At 54.4% G+C, this 20,337-nt stretch overlaps 1 protein-coding gene across 2 annotated transcripts in view; it reads right to left on the bottom strand.

Annotated features, from left to right (window-relative positions):
* Window positions 1-382: 382 nt before the first annotated feature.
* Window positions 383-20,337, bottom strand: part of BSN (bassoon presynaptic cytomatrix protein) — a 463,393-nt gene continuing 443,438 nt past the window's right edge. The window contains exons 10-13 of one of the 2 annotated variants that reach the window (XM_065551446.1): window positions 14,062-14,116; window positions 9,016-9,113; window positions 7,181-7,366; window positions 383-5,160 (exon numbers count right to left, since the gene is read on the bottom strand). In XM_065551446.1, the coding sequence (XP_065407518.1) occupies window positions 14,076-14,116 (41 nt within the window). In that variant the 3' untranslated portion in view covers window positions 383-5,160; window positions 7,181-7,366; window positions 9,016-9,113; window positions 14,062-14,075. The remainder of the gene's footprint in view (window positions 5,161-7,180; window positions 7,367-9,015; window positions 9,114-14,061; window positions 14,117-20,337) is intronic. The other variant, XM_065551445.1, reaches the window with a different exon arrangement.

Here is a 20,337-nt window from a genome sequence, read left to right as displayed (position 1 = left end):
ACACTACAGCGGGATCAATGGTCTGAGAAGTGAAGACCCACCAAATCAACAGCAGATCGCTCTCAAGTGGACCCCTGTACTCTACCCCCAATGAGGGACAGGTCTACACTACCGCGGGGATCGACGCTCTGAGATCAATCTACCGGTGGTCGATTTAGCGGGTCTAGTAAAGGCTGCAGATCGCTCTCCAGTTGACCCCTGTACTCTACCCCCAGTAAGAAGAGTAAGGTAAGATTTTCTCCCGTCTACCCCCCATGGTGTAGACCCTACGGTAACTTGACCTAAGGGACATTATTCATGTAGCTGGAATTGCGTAGTGTAGGTTGACTTACCGTGGTAGTATAGACTGCGGCTTAGATCCAGCAGCTCAGGGCTGCAGGCAACTCTGCTCCCCACCTGTCCCACAATGAACACAGCTATGGTAGGAGGAAAAGCCATTGTCCCACCAAACCTGACTGAACCCAGACTTGCTCACCAGGGACCCCAGTGCTGCTGGACATGCCCATTCAGCTCAATCCAGCAGCAGCTGCTAGTGCCTGTCACCTTCTGGGCTGCCTGGCTCTCCTCAGTGCACTCCAGCCCCACTTTGCTGTGTAGTCTCGCTCGATACAGATCAAGTCATGGCACCCTCTGATTTCTATCAAGTCCTTTTATTCTGTTCTCACAGAAATACCTTGTAGGGGCAATGTCTTGGAGGGAGTCACAATACAGGAGGTGGCACACTGAAATACACGTTCTCACAGAGCACAGCAGGACTACACACCATTCACAAGGTCATTGCACTTACAACTGGCAATTTGCTCTTTTGTTTGAGCTTTGTACAGCACCCTCTCCCCCCCTCCAAAAGCCAATGCAAAGGAAAGCCCCCGGGGATGTGAGCGCGGGGAGGGGATGGCAAGAGCAGTCAGCCCAGTGAGCCCACTACAGATGTGTGGCAAGTGTGCTGGGCAGTGAGAAGTGCTCCGTGGCCTCGCTGGGTTTTGTTCTCGGTACCACTGGAAATTCCACACTGTACAACTATTTACATGGCAGGAATGAAGGGGGCTGGTGCAGCCACTGCTGAGCAAACCAGCGGAGTGCAGGAGTCCAGCTTAGAGCCCTGGAGAAGCATCTGCAGACTATGCACTTGTCATGGGGGGAAACATCCTGGCGGGCCCTAGAACATCCTGCTGCCTGGGGCAAGAACAGCCATGCCTGTCCCCTTTGAAGGTGCCGAGCAGCAGGAGCCCAAGCGCGAGGCTCTGTGTTCAGGACTAGCTCACTCTTATACTCAAACCAGTACCCCAAGGAAGCCCCTGGCAATGCCCCAGCCAAGCGGGATGTTAAGGGAGTCAGGTTTCTCTGTTCTGCATCACCTGCGGGGCTGGCACCATGCTGCCCACAAGTGTGGCCAGTGCAGATCAGCAGGCGTAGTGCCCAGCAGCTCTGCTGGGTCCGTGATTAGCTGCTTGCCTGCCAACTGCAGTGTGGCCATGTCTGCAGTGACCGCACACTTGTTGGCAGCGCCACGTTGGCCAGGCTGACCCTGCCAAGCTCTGACCTGGGGGCTGCTGCTCTGCACTCTCCGACAGCCTGGCCAGGCAAAGGGCTCTGTCCCCACTCACTCTGGCACACCCTGGCCAGGGGCCTGGTTTTACCTCTTCTCTGAGCTGCAGCACCTAAGCAGGAGGTGGGAGAGGATGTGCTCCTGGCACAGCTGGGGAGGGACTGACTCACAGTCCCCCAGCGATAGTGACGCTCTGCCCTGCATAGCGAGAGGAGAACTCAACCTCCATGGCCACAAGGATGTGGCCTCTGTGCCGAGACACCACCCAGGGGCTCAGTCACTGACTATGGCGCTGCAAGCAGTTGGCTGCAGTGAACTGAGCAGCCATCTGCAGTGCTACCTCTCAAGATGCTCCCCCTCCCAGCCCCCCGTGGACAAGGCCACAGTGATCTGCACAGATCCACAGCTAGTGCAGACCCACCTCCAGGCCGTGCCCAGGCAGAACACTACTCTGAGCCTGCACATGATCCCAGAAGCATGCAGCGTCTGCAACATCCCTCCATGCTCCCTGACCTCAGACATGGGGTATCAGCTGCACCATCCTGGGTCCCATGGGGATCAATAATGGGGGGTCCCATTCCTTTCCACGGCCTCCAGCTTGGATCTCAGCAGCTGCCTGCAGAGCCTGGGGTTCCTCCCAGCTGCAGCACGGGTGTCACAGCCCTGGAGGGCTCCCCTCTGTGATGTGAAGGTCTCTGCACCGCACAGAGAGCCTGGGTTGGCAGGTCACCCAGTGTCAAAGTGCAGCAGCTCCGGCCATACCTCAGGGGAGTCTTGGTATGTGCATAGGATCCCAACCTGGCCATGGTACCCGACCCAGAACAGTGCAGACACTGGTGCTTGTTCCAACCATCTGCACCTGGAACCATCCATGGAATCGCTTGGCACCTGCTGTTCTGCAAGGATGGCTGAAGTGCCTCCTTCAAGACAACATGGCCCATGGTGGCAACCATTTCCAGCTCCAACACAGAGCATTGCATACTGAGACCTGAAGTCTCTGTCGGTGGCACCTCTCTACTAACGGTGAGGGTGGATTCATTCTGTCCCAGTTAACGCTGGCCTTTGGGGAGGCTGCTGACATAAGCCTGGCTTGGGCAGGTTCGGGTACCCCTGGCTGAGAGAATGGGAGGACAGTGCAGCAAGCCCTAAGCAGAGTGTGGAGCCCAAGATCCCTGACCAGAGGTGCTTTGGGATCCAAGAAGGAGGGTGTTGGCTGGGCCAATCACTCACCAATCTGGCACAGCCAAGCTGGTGCACACTGCAGAGTGAGTGCTGTGGTGGGCACCCCCGGGTCCTGCCCAGTCCCCACAGGCTCACAGTGCCCAGGGGCACAGAGAAGGCTCTGGCCCCATCTCTTTGCAATGCCCTCTCACCTGAAAGGGCTTTACAGGCTTCATCTAGCTTGTGCAAACACAGGGCTCAGCCAGGTGGCTATGGGCAGGGAGGGCACTGCAACTGCGGGGCAGTCTGCTTCGCTTTACTATCACTGGGCCATGCTCAGTTCTCTCTCCATGGATTCCTGGGGTAGTTGTTCAGGGCTCTTCAGTCACTGGTAATACTGCACTGGAAGGAGCAGCACTGAGAGCTGACACCACTATGAGACCTCTCAGCCTCACAAAGCAGGGCAGCGCAGGGAGGCTTCAGTGCAGAAATTCTAAAACCAATTTCCAGAGCTGTTCCAGCTGCTCTGCCCAGCTGGCTACTGGTCTTGCCCCCCATTGCCCGGTTACCTATTCTGAGATGGGCCAGGGCTATCTCAGGGAATCCCTGGTGGTGCTGTGTATTGGACCTTGGTAGCCACTGCAGAGAGTTCAGATGCATCAGCTGCAGGATGTTCTGCTTCACATTGGGACTGTGCCATCAATAACAAGTGCATAAATCTGCTACTAGCATTCAACATCGAAGATGAACCATGAGAAAAAAATCCTCCAAGCAAAGAACTGCAAGCGTTAAATGTAAATGAGAGCGTGCAGAAAAGTAGCAAGCCATGCTCTACTACAGGACGGTCACAGGCCTTTGGCAAAGTGTCCCTCGATGGGTCAAACATGCCACTAATTGAAATGTTATACGCACGGGTGTTTGATATAAAGATCACTATCCAGTATCAATAGCACAGTTGCAATTAAATCCTTATACAGAACATTGAACGTGGTAATTATCAACAGGATTTTTTCAATTTTGTATTTCATTGCATAGAACATTAGACATGAGACTCACTCGCGGTTACCCAAGGTGGATGGAAGCTCCAATGGATCACACCAACTGTTGTTTTGAGCATGCTCAGCATGAATGAGAGACTGGCAGGAAACTGACAACACAAACAAATGAAAACCAGAACATTTGTACACTTGCTGATTTTTCTACGGTGAAACAAACTTTCCATTTGGTTTCCTTCTGCTCTCCTGGGTTATGGTCCAAGGAACTTCATCCTGGCAGGTTAAACATTTTGTTGTGAGTAGCTCCTCCATCTTTCTGAGCATGCCCACCGGCAATGGCTTAAGAAGGACTTGAATTGCACAGTAATAAGAAGGAGAATGGCAGCGGCAGCGCTCTCCTGACCTTGTGCTCTTTATAGCCTTCTGGACTCTATTGCTTCTACAGACAACAGCCTGGGTGCTAACTCAGCACAAAGCAGAAAGGAAAGAGAATTCAGTACAAAGGAAACCAAACCAAAAAGAAACAAGAAACCTCCAGCCCCAGGGTGTTGATGAGGTATAGATGTAAATCAAAGTGGAATGATTAAGGCTGTTCTGGAAATAAAAATAATACCCAGGCATACGTAAAACAATGTGTGATGTTACCAATGGATAGCACTGCCATTTGAATGCTTTAGAATGGCTTCAGGATGGCTTTGGGGCGGCTGAAAGACATGCCTGGCCAGTATCTGCTTTGGGAAAAGTCAGCCAGTTTACGCACTGCCTTTCAGAGTCCTATGGCCTCGTATCTCAGTAAGGAAACAGTGTTAGGTCCTAATTGAAGTTCTCTCAATCCCCCGGATGGGGGTGTGGAACACTTTCCGTCGCAGGGATGGTGAGAGTACAGGAACGCTGTGCATGCGGAGGGGCCGATGGGGCAAACTGGAATGTGAAGGAGATTGTAGCCTTCAGCTCCCAACCCTCGACTCGTACATGGCTCAGAGAGAGGGAAAAACCTATGAAGATACTAGAGTTAAGATTCAATGAGTGAGCAACTCTGTGTATAATCTCAAGAAAGGGCCAGGGTCCCCCCATCAGATCCCCAGCCCAAGGAGACCACAGGAGGGAGCAGTCCTGCACAAGCTCAGAAGTATCCTCTGAGAGCAGGGCAAACCCCACCTCCATGACAGTCACATTGTGGCACAGGCCCATACTTTGTCAATGTTCCTGATGGACACCAAGCCTGCGCGCTGGGCATGTGTTCCCATGGCTTGCTCCAGACAGTGCACAGAGCTGAGAAGAGGTCGCTCCCCACGCCCTCCTGCAGCGTTGCCTCAGGCTCTGAAGAAGCTTGCTACGGGTAAAGGCCTGGTTTGCTCAGTGAGACCCAACATCCTGTCTTCGGCCTTCCAGGTCACGCTGGGCCCTTCTGGCCTTGCAATCTGTGAAGCAGCCTAGTGGTTTCCATGGTTTCAAAAGCTTGATGAGAGACAGAAAGAGATAGAAAGATCATTGACAACTGTTTGTGTGTGCAGCGCCTGGTGCAATGAGCCCTGGTCCATGACTGAGCTCCAAGCACTTTCACTATCACCCCTGCCCCACCCCGGCATGCACAGTGCTCTGGCTTGGGAACAGCTGCAGGCACAGTGGCCAGCGGGAGGAGTGTGTAGCCTGTTTACAATCAAGGAGATGGCTCCTGATCCAATGAACTACGCAGCCCCCGGGGACCCTTAGCTTAAATCTGGGCTCAGAGCTGTGCATTTCACCCTCTGCAAATCAGCACTGCAGGACCCCCGCCACTACCCCAGCAGGCCAGATATCATAACTATAAAGGGAAAGGTAACAGCCCTCCTGTGTACAATACTATAAAATCCCTCCTGGCCAGAGACACCAAAATCCTTTTACTTGTAAAGGGATAAGAAGCTCAGGTAACCTGGCTGACACCTGACCCAAAGGGCCAATAAGGGGACAAGATACTTTCAAATCTTGGTGGGGGGAAGGCTTTTGTTTGTGCTCTTTGTTTGGGGGTTGTTTGCTCTTGGGACTAAGAGGGACCAGACATCAATCCATGCTCTCCAAATCTTTCTAAACAAGTCTCTCATATTTCAAACTTGTAAGTAACAGCCAGGCAAGGCATATTAGTTTTATCTTTGTTTTCTCAACTTGTAAATGTTCCTTTTGCTAGAGGGTTTACCTCTGTTTGCTGTAACTTCGAACCTAAGGCTAGAGGGGGTTCCTCTGGGCTCTTTGAATCTGATTACCAGGTAAAGTTATTTTCCATCCTGATTTTACAGAGATGATTTTTACCTTTCTTTAATTAAAAGCCTTCTTTTTAAGAACCTGATTGATTTTTCCTTGTTTTAAGATCCAAGGGTTTCACCAGGAAATTGGTGGAGAAGTGTCTCAGGGCTACCCAGGGAAGGGTTATAGTACCTGGGAACAGGCCGGTGCAAGGATATTTTGCACCCTAGGCGAAACTTCCACCTTGTGCCCCCCACCCCCACTCCAACCCCCATACCTCCCCCTGGAGCATCGCTTATTATAAACTTTCAAAAATGAATACTGCATAATATGGCATTGTTCATTAGAATTAATACATATTCGGCTTGAAAATTTATTAATTTAATTATTTAGATATTTAATGAAAATAAATGAATAACCTGACATGGTGTGGGGCGGGCTGACTTGGGGCAGGGGTGTGTGGCAGGGGCTGGCTGGAGACAGGGGTGTGTGGGGCTGGCTGGCTTCGGGCAGGGCAGGGGAGATTCGGAGATGAGGTGCAGGGTTGGCTGGAGATGGGGGTGTGGGGCTGGCTGGCTTTGGGTCCGGGGGTGTGGCAGGGGCTGGCTGGAGAAAGGGGGGTGCGGGGCGGGTTGCCTGGCTTCGGGCAGGGCAGGGGATGCGGAGCTGGTTGGAGATGGGGTGCGGGGTTGTCTGGAGACAGGGGGTGTGGGGCTGGCTGGCTTCGGGCACGGGGGTGCGGCGGGGCTGGCTGGAAACAGGGGAGTGCGGGGCTGGCTGGCTTCGGGGAGGGGGGGTGCTGCAGGGGTTGGATGGAGGTGGGGGAGCGGGGCTGGCTGGAGGCAGGGGGTTTGGGGCTGGCTTCAGGCAGGGCAGGGGGTGTGGGGCTGGCTGGCTTCAGGCAGGCAGGGGGGGATGCGGAGCTGGTTGGAGATGGGGTGCGGGGTTGGCTGGAGATGGGGTGTGTGGGGCTGGCTGGCTTGGGGCACGGGGGTGATGCAGGGGTTGGATGGAGGTCGGGGTGCGGGGCTGGCTGCAGGCAGGGCAGGGGGTGTGGGGCTGGCTGAGGGCAGGGTGGCAGGTACCAGGGCCATCCCTAGATACTTTTGAGCTCTACGCAGCCCCCCCATGTGGAGGGGTGCCCCAGGCCTCTGTGGGGGAGGCGAGAGCGGGGGGGGGCTGGCTTCCATGGGGGGTCAGGCCCCCGAGGGGTCAGGGCTGGCTTAGGGGCAAGGGGGAACGACCCCCCAGCACTCACCGGCGGCGTGGCTGGGGCCATGTCTCTACTTCCTGCAGCCCTGGCCCTGCTGCAGAGCTCAGGGGAGTGGGGGCAGGGCGGGGCTGAGCAGGGGCTGGGCCCTGGGGAAGAGCCAGAGCAGCAGGGAGCAGCGCAGCGCCCCCAGCGGCTGGAGGAGGAATGACATCACTTCCCGGCCGGCCGGAGCTGATCAAAGAGGGTTACACATTTAGCCGGCACCAGGTGAGCATCTCAGACATTTTGGGCACCGCTTTTTGGCGCCCTCAAATCTTGGCGCCCTAGGCGGCTGCCTAGTTTGCCTAGTGGATGCACCGGCCCTGCTTGGGAGGGAGATATTCTCGGGAGGAGATAGACAGAGTTTCCCAAATAACTCAAATAATTTGGGTGGTGGCAGCAAAACCAGATCTAAGCTGGTAGTTAAACTTAGAGGTTCTCATGCAGGTCCCCACATCTGTACCCTAGAGTTCAGAGTGGGGAAGGAACCTTGACACCAGGCCAGGCTCCTGCAGCTCTCCTGCCATAACTCTGGTGTTCAGCTACCCATTGCCAGGCAGGGGCTCAGCAGCCCAGCAACACCCAAGCAGTGGGTGATGCTCCAAGCAAGAGGAGTGGCCTGGGCATGCCATGATTCAGCAGCCACAATGTCAACCAATCCCCCTTGGCAAAGGGCTGGCGGGGAGGGTGCTGAGGCAGTGGCAGCCAAAGAGAGATCAGCTCATCTCTGGGGGGGAATATGGGCCAGCCAGCAAGGAGGTCTTCCCAGTGGGGCCGTGACCTCCCTGCAGGTTCGGTACTCCAGTGGCTTGTTGGTCACATGCTCTGGGCAGTCCCATCTCTCACTCCCAGCTCTCCCAGGCAGGGACTGTTATTAAGTTCCGTGCAGTGCCCACACCACAGGGACCAGCCTGCCCTGTCCGACTTCTGCTGTACCCTTGCGAACGGCAACGTGGGGCGCGAATGTTGGTGATAGCAGGGCTGGGGGAGCCGGCCTGGACACTGAGCAGCCTAGGGCAATGGCTGCCTGGCTGCCATATCCAGGAGATGGCATGGGGCAGGGTCTGGTTCCCAAGGAAGGGAGTGATGGGCCGAGCCTCTCCCACACTTTATTCTTCCCACTGGGACAAGGGCCTCTAAAATGGCCCATCCACTCCCGGCCTGGGGGACACTGCCCTGTTCAAGCTACCTTCGCCCTGCCAACCTCATCATACAGCAAACGCACCACACCTCAGGCCTTTTGCTCTCCAATGCACTGAGACTGATGGCACATGGAAAATGAGCCTGTGCGTTCTGGTACTAGCAGAAAGCTTGCACACAGCTTTAAGGACGGGCACACTTTTCTCAGGAACAGCAGGGGACTGTGGGTCGGGAATGAGGGGCACCGGCAGAGCTGGGGGAGGGGGGAGCCCAGGGCTGAAATAGCAGAGGGCTGTGGGTTGGGAGAGAGAGGCACTGGCAGAGCTGGGGTAGGGGGGATCCCAGGGCTGGGCTAGCACAGGCTGCGGGTTGGGGCTGGGCTAGCCGGTGGCTGCAAGGCAGGTGTTTGAGAGGCACCGGCAGAGCTGGGGGAGGAAGCTTGCTGTGTGCCTGACCCTGCTGATGGGCATTAATTTCATGAGCACTAAATTTCCACATAATCCAATCTGCAAAAGGCAAAAAGCAGCAGTTCCCCTCATGACTGTACCCCTGACCCCCATGTGGCTGTACCATCAGACCCCTATGTGGCTGTATCCCTAGCAGTCCCCCTTGTGGATGTACCCCCCCGAGCAGACCCCCTTGCAGCTATACCCCAAACAGACCCCCCCCCGCTTCGCGACTGTATCCCCAGCGACACTCACTGTTATACCCAGAGTCCAACGTTGCCTGCTGAATTCACTGGTTTCTTCATAGGTTTTTCCACTGCAAAGACTAGATCGCCACCTGCTTTCCCAGCCTCCTGTTGGGGGAAGAGGGTGGGTTGGGGCAGAGAGGAGGCCGGCAGCTAATGAAAGGCAGCCCCAGGCAATTCCCGCCTGAGCAGGGTAGTGCAGTCAGTAAATAGCAGGTGGGCTACTGGGCAGGAGAGAGGATAGGAGGTCAGTGCAGTGTGCAGGGGCTGGGGAGTGGGTGGAGAATGACGGGGCACACGGTAGGTGACTGCTAGTGGGGTATGGAGAAAGAGTGGTTGGAGGGACAGTGACTTGTGCGAGTGGTGGGGGATAATGATGGGCTGATTCTCATCTCCCTAGTGTGACATTGCGGACATTGCTTGGGAAGCTTTCACCCATTCCCAGCATCCAGCAGACACTATAAAGCCCACACACCTAGTCCGGAGCATCAGGCAAGGCCAATACAGCAGGGCAGTAGTAGGGTAGCGAAGGCTGGGGCACCAAGGTGGATGTGTTGAACCGAGGGCTAGTTTGTCGGGGCAGTTGTGGGGTGGCGAGGCTGATGCTTTGGGGCGGTTGTGGGGAGGCGAGGGCTGGTTTGTCAGGAGAGTTGCAGGGAGACGAGGGCTGGCGTGTCTGGGCGGCTGTGGAGAGGCAAGGGCTGGTGTGTTGGGGCAGTTGTGAGGGGTGACGGCTGGCACGTCAGGGCAGCTCTGGGGAGGCGAGGGCTGGCACATAAGGGTGGATGTGGGGAGACGAGGGCTGGAGCGTTGGGGCGGTTGGGGGGAGGTGAGGGTTGATGCGTCAGGGCAGCTGTGGGGTGGTGAGGGCTGGTGCTTCGGGGTGGCCGTGAGGAGGTGAAGGCTGGTGCTTCGAGGCAGCTGTGAGAATACGAGGGCTGGTGCATCAGGGCATCTGTGGGGAGGCGAGAGCTGGTGGTTCCGAGTAGTTGAGGGGAGGAGATGGCTGGTGTGTCGGGGAAGCAAGAGCTGGAGCATCAGAGCGGCTGTGGGGAGGCGAGGGATGGAACATCGGGGTGGCTGTGGGGAGGAGAGGGCTGGTGCATCAGGGCAGCTCTGGGGAAGGGAGGGCTGGTACGTAAGGCTGGATGTGGGGAGACGAGGGCTGGAGTGTTGGGGCGGTTGTGGGGAGGTGATGGCTGGCGTGTCAGGGTGGCTGTGGGGAGCAAGGGTGAGCGCATCAGGGTGGCTGTGAGGAGGCGAGAGCTTGGATGTCAGGACGGCTGTGAGGTGGCATGGGCTGGTGCGCTGGGACTGTTGTCCGGAGGTGAGCAGGAGCCTGTTCACTAGTTTTCAGATCCTTAATCACTACCAATTCCAAGGCTGGACCCTGTCTTAAAGAGATACCATCCATTTTTACTAACAAGTTAGATTTAAAGTTCTGTGGTCCTTCCCTTACCAACCTCTGCTTCCACATGGAATCAGATGTTAAGTCCACTGAGAGATTACAAGTCATATCCAAAGTGTCTAGAGATGAGAGTATACCTGCCATCCCCTGCATTCTCAAGAGATTAACTACACAGCTTTTCTGCTCTGCAGCCTTAGCTAGCCATTCTTCCCTCTGAATCTGAGACACAGACTGTTCATTCAAAAAATCTACATGGAGATATTTCTGTCCCGACAACATTGTTTTCCTAATAAATTGGTCAAGCACAGCCACTTGGTTATAGGGCTGTCCAAATTCCCTAACAATTTTCATTCCATCTGAAGCCTTCTCAGAGCTATCCACACTGGATCTTTCCAAAGCAAAATCAATGAATTCATTCTTAGCAGAAAATGTCTGCCTATCAGGAACTGAAACTTCCTTGATTAAATCACTTTCCCACTCTTCAGCTACAGTAAATTGCTTGCACAGATTACCATGAGGATTCCTTTCCCTAGGAGCTTCTCTAAGCAACAGTTTACCCCTCACAGAAATTCTGCCCTTACCCTCTTCACCTAGGGCTTGCTCTAAAGGAACACTTTCCTGAGCAACAACAGACTCTTTCTGGGTCTCACTTATATCCAGGATCATCTTTGGCTTATCAGGTGGATTCCTACACAATCCCCTTTCAGGCAAACTGCTAGATTTCATAGTCAAAAGGTTAGAAGCATTCTCCTTCCCTGTCCCACACACAAGTTTAGGAATCTTTTCCTTCTTGCTACAAGTGTTCAAACTGTCAGTAGGTAACACAAACAAATCACCTTTATGCTTTCCTTGTGCTCTGGCTAGGATATCACCCTGATCAGACAGAGTTGCTACACCCTTTTCCAGCTACACATTAGCAACAGGCAAAATACAAGCACCAGAATTGTCTGGTCTCTGGGATTTTGCTAGGACACTAACTGGATGCAACCTAGTTACAGTGTCATTCTCCCTAGCAGACACAAACTTAGGACCATTCCCTTCCTGGGCTTTAGTTGAATCCAGAACCAACTCTGAGACAACTGCACTACCCGCAACCATCACAGGCTGAAAGGCACCTTCTGTCTGCTCCACAGACAAAGAACAACTGGAGAAACCTTCCCCTTTAACAGACACACAGCTTGGGATCTCATTTTCCTTGTCCCAGCACACAGGGCTGTTCACAGACAACTGCTTGGAGACTGGGGTAGATCCCTCCATACGCAAGTCAATACCCCTAACAGACACAGGCACATTTCCTTCACTGTCACAATTCTCCACACAGGTAACAGGTAAGGTATAGGGATACTCATCTTCCACTATCCTCACCTTCCTAAACTGCTGACTAGACAAAACCATCAGCTCTCAAGGCTGCCTAGGCTCATCCAAACTTTCTTTGTTCTCCTCTCCCTTGTCCCAGCACACATGGCTGGTTACAGACAAATACTGGGATAGTGGGGCAGCTTTCTTACCAGGCACATTGCCACGCCCTACAGATAAACTGCTGCTCTTGTCACTATACTGAGCTACTTCCAGCAAATCACAGTCACCCTTTTCAGGTTTGCTTTTATAAGCTGTATTAGCCAACAATCCATCACCCATCAAAAATCTACCCTTTCCTTTCTCAGTTAGGGCTTTAACCTGACCATCCACTTGCCCATGTGACTCCAAATTCCATCTTGCTGCTGTGATTTTCCACAGTAAGAACAAAGAGGTGTTCTTCCACATGGCAGAGGACAGAAAAGGTCCTGGAAACCCCTCCATTTTGGTCTTCAATCCTGCTTCTTACCTCTGGAGGAACTTTGCTACAAACTGAAGCTCTGAACAAAGGACTGAATGACCCATCCCAGCTGTGGATGTACTCCAGAGACTTGATTTGGACCTGCAGTTTATTCCATCACTGCTACAAGCCTGAACCAAGAACTTTGCTGAATGTAATTGATTCAATTTAACCAATTTTAGCTCTCAACTATATTTCTTTCTTTTTCTGAATAAACCGTTAGATTTTAGATTCTAAAGGATTGGCAACAGTGGGTAAGATCTGGCTGGTATATTGACCTGAGTCTGGGGCTTGGTCCTTTGGGATCAGGAGAACCCTTTTTCTTTTACTGGGGTATTGGTTTTCATAACCATTCATCCCCATAAGGAGTGGTGCTGGTGGTGATACTGGGAAACTGGAGTGTCTGAGGGAATTGCTTGTATGACTTCTGGTTAGCCAGTGAGGTAAAACTGAAGTCCTCTCTGTTTGTCTGGTTTGACGTGCCTTAGTAGTGAAGGATCCCCAGCCTTAGGCTTTGACTGCCCTGTTCTAAGCAATGTGTCCTGAATTGATACTCTTGGTAGTGTCCCGCCAAAGGCTGCTTTGTTACATGAGCCGTCGTCATTCCAGATACCTGTGGGGAAGAGAGGGCTGGTGCTTCGGGGTGGCTATTAGGTGATGTGAGCTGGCATACTATGTGTGGTGTTGGCTGGTATGTTGTGTGGCCATGGGCTGGTGCATCAGGGTGGCTGTGTGGAGTCCAGGGCTGGCGAGTCAGAATAGTTATGGGGATGCAACGGCTGGCGCGTCAGGTAGGCTGTGGGGAGGCGAGGAATGGCATGTCTGGGCGGATTGGGTAAGTGAGGGCTGGCACATTAGGGTGGCTGTGGGGAGAGAAGGGCTAGAGAATCAGAGCGTCTGTGTGGAAGGGAGGGCTGGTGCGACAGGGCAGTTATGGGGAGGCGAGGGCTGGTGCATCAAGACAGCTGTGGGGAAATGAGGGCTGGTGCATTGAGGCGGTTATGGGGAGAGGATGCCTGGTGCTTTGGGGTGGCCATGGGGAGGCAAGGGCTGGCATGTCAGGGCGTCTGTAGGGAGGCGATAGCTGGGTGTCAGGGCAGTTATGGGGAGGTGAGGGCTGGTGTGTCAGTGCAGCAGTTGGGAGGCGAGGGTTGGCACGTCAGGGCAGCTGTGGGGAGGCGAGGGCTGGCGTGTCAGGGTAGCTGTGGGTATTTGAGGGCTGGTGCGTCAGGGCCATTGTGGGATGAGAAGGCAGGTGTACTGGCGCCACTGTGGGGAGGGGAGCGCTGGTGCATCAGGGTGGCAACAGGGAGGGAAGGGTTCGTGGTTGAGGGCAGTTGTGGGGAGGTGAGGAGTGGTGGTTTGGGGCAGCTGTAGGGGGCGAGGGCTGGTGCATCAGGATGGCTGTGTGGAGGCCAGGACTAGTACTTTGGGGCAGCTGTAGGGAGGCGAGGGCTGGCGCCTCAGAGCGGCTGTGGGGGGACGAGGGCTGGCGCGTCGGGGCAGTTGTGGGGATGCAATAGCTGGTGCTTTGGGGTGGCTGTGGGGAGGTGTGGGCTGGTGCATCAGGGCAACTATGGGGATGCAAGGGCTGGTGCTTTGGGATGACAATGGGATGGCGAGGGCTGGTACACTGGGGGGTGGTTATGGCTGGGACGTTGGATGGCTGTAGGATTTGTGCATCAGGGCAGTTGGGGGGAGCCGAGGGCTGGCGTGTTGGGGTGGCTCTGGGAAGGTGAGGGCTGGTGCATCAGGGTAGCTGTGGGGAGGCAAAGGTTCGTACATCAGGATGGCCATGGGGTGGGGCATTGGGGCAGTTGAGTGTGACTCACCTTCCGGCATTCGCTCACCAGAACGATGTGAATTTCTTTCCGAACGCCGACACAGCTGTGATGGGCAAAGAAAAGAGGAGGTGAGGCATGCAATGGCACTGTGCAGTATCAGTATTGTCTGGGGTCAGGGCATGGCCTCCAGAGGTGTAGCGGCAGCAGGACTCCTGCAGTGATTTAAAGGGCCTGGAGCTCCGCGGCAGCCAGATCCCCCAGGTCCTTTAATTCACTCCTGAGCCCCGGGGCTTCCAGCTGCCTCTGCAGCTGGTAGCTCCGGGGTGATTTAAAGGCCCTGGGGCTCCCAGCCACAGCTGGAGCCCCAGGGCCTTTAAATATTGAAAGGCCCCACCTCTTCCAGTTGAGGCCACATCCCCGCTCAGGACTCCGGCGTACCAGTAAGTCCTTTAAGTTACTTTCACCCCTGGTTGTAACCCTGGCTCCACGGTGACAGCCAGGTTGGCTCTGCAATTGCTTGATTGTTTCTAAAACAACAACACCATCTACAATATAAGAACAAAATAGGGAGAAATTCTGAGCCTGCCCTACCTCCTCCTCCTCCCATTACCCTTCCCAGGCCCAGGGGACTGGAGATATGCTAATGTTGTGCCACCACCTGGAAAAGGCAAACAGGGTTGGGCAAACGGTTGGGCAAAGCCATTGAATGGCTGACACAAGTAGCAAAGAATAAATGCGCCTGATTAACGCCAGTCAACATGGTTCTCTGTAAAATAGGGCAACAGGAGAGGGTCCCAGAGCCTAGCCGCCAGTCCGAGACCTGATGTCTACACTGTAGTTTTCCAGCCCAAGCCTCGTGAGCATGCATCAGCTGACATGGACCAGCCACAGGTCTCATTGCAATGTAGCCACATCCCACAAAATGATGGCAACCCTACTCTAGGGAGTGAACTTTCTAATTGCACAAAACCGAACACTGCTGCCCTGCCCCTTCCCCGAGGTCCCACCCCTGCTCATTCCATCCCCCCTCCCTCCGTTGATCACTCTCCCCCACCCTCACTCACTTTCACCGGGCTGGAGCAAGAGGGTGAAGGCTCTGGCTGGGGGGTGCAGGCTATGGGGTGGGGCCAGGGATGAGGTGCAGGAGAGGGCTCCAGGCTGGGACAAGGAGTTGGGATATGGAGGGGTGAGGGCTCTGGCTGGGGGTGTGGGCTCTGGGGTGGGGCCAGGGATGAGGGGTTTTGGGTGCAGGAGTAGGCTTAGGGCTGGGGCAGGGGGTTGGGGTGTGGAGGGGTTGCAGGGTGAAGGCTCTGGGAGGGAGTTTAAGTGAGGGAGGGGGTGTGGGGTCCTGGCAGCGCTTACAGCTCCTAGATGCAGGTGTGGCCAGTGAAGTTCCGCGCGCTGCCCTCTTGTCTGCAGGCACCGCCCCCGCAGCTCCCATTGGTCGCAGTTCCCAGCCAATGGGAGCTGTTTAGCCTGCACATGGGGCATGGGCAGAGCTTTCCTGGCCACCCATGAGCCTAGGGGCCACTGGGACCCGGAGGTGGCTTCCAGGAGCTGCATGGAGCTAGGGTATGTAGGGAGCTTGCCTTAGACTCAGACCCCTGCTGTGCTGCCGACCAGCCTTTTAGCAGTCAGGTCGGCGGTGCCAACTGGAGTGGCTAGAGTCCCTTTCCAACTGGGCGTTCCAGCCGAAAACCGGATGCCTGCCAACACTATCCTAGAGCCTCATTCACAGGAATTGCGCTGGAATTTATTTATACAGATTCCTGCTTTGAAGGCCAGAAGGGTCCCTGTGATCAGCTCGGTTGAGCCCGTTTGGCCCAGGTGAGTGAGCGGCCCCACAACACTTCCTAGAGCAGAGCCAGTCATGAGTTAGAAATTGACAGTGCCAGAGAATCCACCAGGACCCCCAATAAATGGCTCCAATGGTTAATTCTTCCAGCTGTTGCAAATGTACGCCTGATATCTAGACTGACTTTGTCCAGCTTCAGTGTCCAGCCATTGGAGGGTGTTAGTGCTTTCTCTGCCAGCCTGAGGAGCCAAGATTGAAATATTTGTTTGCTGTGAAGCTCCTCCTCCAGGTGCAGCCTGGGCAGTTAATTGGCCTGCCTGGCCACCTTAACCCCTTCCAGTCCTGTGTGGGGTGGACACCCATCATAGCTTGTCAACAGGAAATTATCAGCCAGTGGGGGGGAGGGTTCTTTTGGGTCTTGTGGGGATCTGTTCTCAGCCCACTGCTGTTCCAGATCTTTACCAAAGATTTGGAAGAAAATGTATAGTCCTTGTGGGTAACGTGTGCTGGTGACATGCAGCTGGGGGGTGTTGGCAGATAACCTAAGGATGGGTTAGTTACTCATTCATAGAATCATAGAAGATTAGGGTGGAAGAGACCTCAGAAGGTCATTTAGTCCAATCCCCTGCTCAAAGCAGGACCAACCCCAAATAAATCATCTCAGCCAGGGCTTTGTCAAGCCGGGCCTTAAAAACCTCTACGGATGGAGATTCCACCACCTCCCTAAGTAACCCATTCCAGTGCTTCACCACCCTCCTAGTGAAATAGTTTTTCCTAATATCCAACCTAGACCTCCCCCCACTGCAACTTGAGACCATTGCTTGTTCTGACATCTGCCATGACTTTGAACAGCCTAGCTCCATCCTCTTTAGAACCCCCCTTCAGGTAGTTGAAGGCTGCTATCAAATCCCCCCTCACTCTTCTCTTCTGCAGACTAAATAACCCCAGTTCCTTCAGCCTCTCCTCATAAGTCATGTGCCCCAGCCCCCTAATCATTTTCGTTGCCCTCCGCTGGACTCTCTCCAATTTGTCCACATCCTTTCTGTAGTGGGGATCCCAAAACTGGACGCAATACTCCAGATGTGGCCTTACCAGTGCTGAATAGAGGGGAATAATCACTTCCCTCGATCTGCTGGCAATGTTCCTACTAATACAGCCCAATATGCCGTTAGCCTTCTTGGCAACAAGGGCACACTGTTGACTCATATCCAGCTTCTTGTCCACTGTAATCCTCAGGTCCTTTTCTGCAGAACTGCCACTAAGCCAGTCGGGCCCCAGCCTGTAGCAATGCATGGGATTGTTCCATCCTTAAGTGCAGGACTCTACACTTGTCCTTGTTGAACCTCATCAGATTTTGGCCCAATCCTCCAATTTGTCTAGGTCACTCTGGACCCTATCCCTACCCTCCAGTGTATTTACCTCTCCTCCCAGCTTAGTGTCATCCACAAACTTGTTGAGGGTGCAATCCATCCCATCATCCAGATCATTAGTGAAGATGTGGAAGAAAACTGGCCTCAAGACAGACCCCTGGGGCACTCCACTTGATACAGGCTGCCAACTAGACATCGAGCCGTTGATCACTGCCTATTGAGCCCGATGATCTAGCCAGCTTTCTATCCACTTTGCTCCAGCCCTGAAGGGGTTAAAGCAGCCCTGGAGAGGGCTGTGGCTGAGAAGCTAGGCATTGGGAAAACAGCCACAGCTGTAGCCAATGCAATCAGGTCCCAGCTGGCCCTTATAAGAGGGTGATGGGCCAGAAGGAAACACCCTCTCTCTCTCTCCCCATCTGAAGAAGTGAGGTTTTTTACCCACGAAAGCTTATACCCATATAAATCTGTTAGTCTTTAAGGTGCCACCAGACTCCTTGTTGTTTTTGTGGATGCAGACTAACACGGCTACCTCCTGATACTCTCTCTCTCTCTAGCTTCGGAGAGAGAAGGACCTGGCTGCCTGGGAGCTGAGCAGGGTACCTAGAGTGGAGCAGGGCAGTGGAAGGGCAGAGGGAGCTGGGGAGCTCCAGCCTGGAAAAACCCCAGGCTGCAGGCCTTGAAAAGTGCCTATAAGAAGGTACTGGGGCTGCAGAGAGGCAGCCCAGAGATAGGCAAAGGCAGCAGGTGCTAACCCCCCTAGCCAATGATGCGTGGCCATAACAGACTGCAGTCTGCACCAGGGAGTGAGGGCTAGATGATGACTGGCAGTAGCCACTGAGGCAAGGTGGAGATAGGGGGTTGGGGGTTCCCCTGGGTGGGGAGCAGTCCCGGGTTTACAGTGGTGCCTTAGAGCCAAGCCCATGCTCAGAAGGGGCCCTGGCCTGCTCCGCTTGCACTGCGCCCTGAGACCCTGCTGGCTCCCCTGGCCCCACCCCCTGCTCCTCTCTGCCCCCTGGCCCCACCCCCCTGCCCTCCTCCCTGCTCTTCTCAGCCCCCTGGCCCCACCCCAGTGCACCTTTGGCTCCGGGTAATCTCTGCTTCCTACCACCTGCGGGGCCCCACCCCTGTCTCCCTGGAGCTGAGCCGCCTGGAACTGGTGCAGAAGCCTGGCCAGTCCCAGTCAGTTGGGGGTGGGGGACAGTGTGTGGGGCTTGGCTGGGCCCCTCCAGGCAAGTGGGTCCTGAGGGAGGCTGGCCTGGCTGATCGCACCACTCCTGAAGGGCCGGAGCGATTCCCTGCCCCGGGACCAGCCCTGGCTGCGCGGCCGGCTCAGCCTGGCAGATACAGTCACCTCCCAGCAGGGCCAGTGAGTGCAGCCGGGGGGAAAGGACATGGGGGAAGGGGTCTATGGGGGGTGCTGGGCTGTGAGGGGCAAGGAAGATCTGTGTGTGTTGGGGCACTAGGGAGTGGAGATGCTGTGGGGGATGCTGGGAAGGGGTGGTGTTGTGCAGGGCGCTGGGCATTTGTGAGGGAGGGTGGGGGGGAGGACGCTGGGCATAGCAGGTCCGGGAGGGCTCTGGTCATAGGGAGTCGGGGGGGGGGGGGGAGGGTGTTTGTGTTGGGCAAAGGGATGTGTGGCACGGCTTGGGCCCACCCCCAAGGGGAAGGGACACGCTGGCAGCACAGGGCTGGGCGGGCCACTGTGCATCTGGCAACTGCTGGTTTGTAAATAGTGCCCTCGCACTGGGCTGGGTGGAGCGGGGCTGCCCCTGCCATGCCATGCTCCATGCCCCTGGCTGGCCCCTCAGTCTGGGGACTGACATTCCCACTTCATGCTCCAAATATGTTTGGCGCCGGGCCCACAAAAGGTTAATCCGGCCCTGGTGGGGAGACCCAGATTGTGGGTTGCTGCTAGGAGGCAGAACCCTGACACAGAAGGGCACCAAAGTCCGGGAGGGACATGGGGGCCAGCGGCAGGTGAGACACCGGCCTGCAGAGAGCGCTCCAGAGGCTGGAAGAGCTAATTCCTGAGACGACCAGCAGACGGTGCTACACCGGTGAGTTGTAACCCCGCCACATCACCGTATAGTCCATTCATTCAATCCATACTTTTTTAACTTGCTGGCAAGAATACTGTGGGAGACTGTATCGAAGGCTTTGCTAAAGTCAAGATATATCACGTCCATCGCTTTCCCCATATTCACAGAGCCAGTTATCTCATCATAGAAGGCAATCAGGTTGGTCAGGCATGACTTGCCCTTGGTGAATCCATGTTGACTGTTCCTGATCACCTTCCTCTCCTCCAAGTGCTTCAAAATGGATTCTTTGAGGACCTGATCCATGATTTTTCCAGGGACTGAGGTGAGACTGTTCTCATGGCTCTTCTCAGAACCCTCTCCAATTTATCAACATCCTTCTTGAGAACTGGACACACTATTCTAGAGCGTTCACATCAGTGCCAAATCCAGAGGTAAAATAATCTCTCTACCACTTGAGATTCGTCTCTTTATGCATCCCAGGATTGCATTAGCCCTTTTGGCCACCGGTCACACAGGCAGCTCATATTCAACTGAGTATCCACCATCGCCCCAAATCTTTTACAGAGTCCCTGCTTTCCAGGATAGAACCCCCACTGTGTAAGTATTGCCTGCATTCTGTGTTCCTAGATGTGTACATTTACATTTAGCCATATTAAAATGCATATTATTTGCTTGCTTCCCATTTACCAAGTGATCCTTATCACTCTATCAATGATCTGTTCTCTTCATTATTTATCACTCCCCCAATTTTTGGATCATCTGCAAATTTTATCGGTGATGATTACACATTTTCTTCCAGGTCATTAATAAGCATGTTAAATAGCATAGGGCCAAGAACTGATCCCTGTGGGACCCACTGGAAACACACCCACTCGATGATGATTCCCCATTCTCAGTTCCATTTTGAGCCCTATCTGCCAGCCAGCATTTAATCCATTCATCATTTGCCATGTTAATTTTATATCATTCTAGTTTTTTACTCAGTGTCATGCAGTCCCAAGTCAAAGGCCTTGCAGGCGTCTAAGAACCTTACATCAGCTCTGTGACCTTTAACAACCAAACTTGTAATCTTGTCAAAAAGGCTATCAAGATACCAAGCTGGGTTCCCCAGGCAGGCAAT

The sequence above is a fragment of the Chrysemys picta genome, chromosome 7 (assembly GCF_011386835.1).
Source record: "Chrysemys picta bellii isolate R12L10 chromosome 7, ASM1138683v2, whole genome shotgun sequence".
Taxonomy (NCBI): domain Eukaryota; kingdom Metazoa; phylum Chordata; order Testudines; family Emydidae; genus Chrysemys; species Chrysemys picta.
This window is presented reverse-complemented; position numbering and strand designations above follow the sequence as displayed.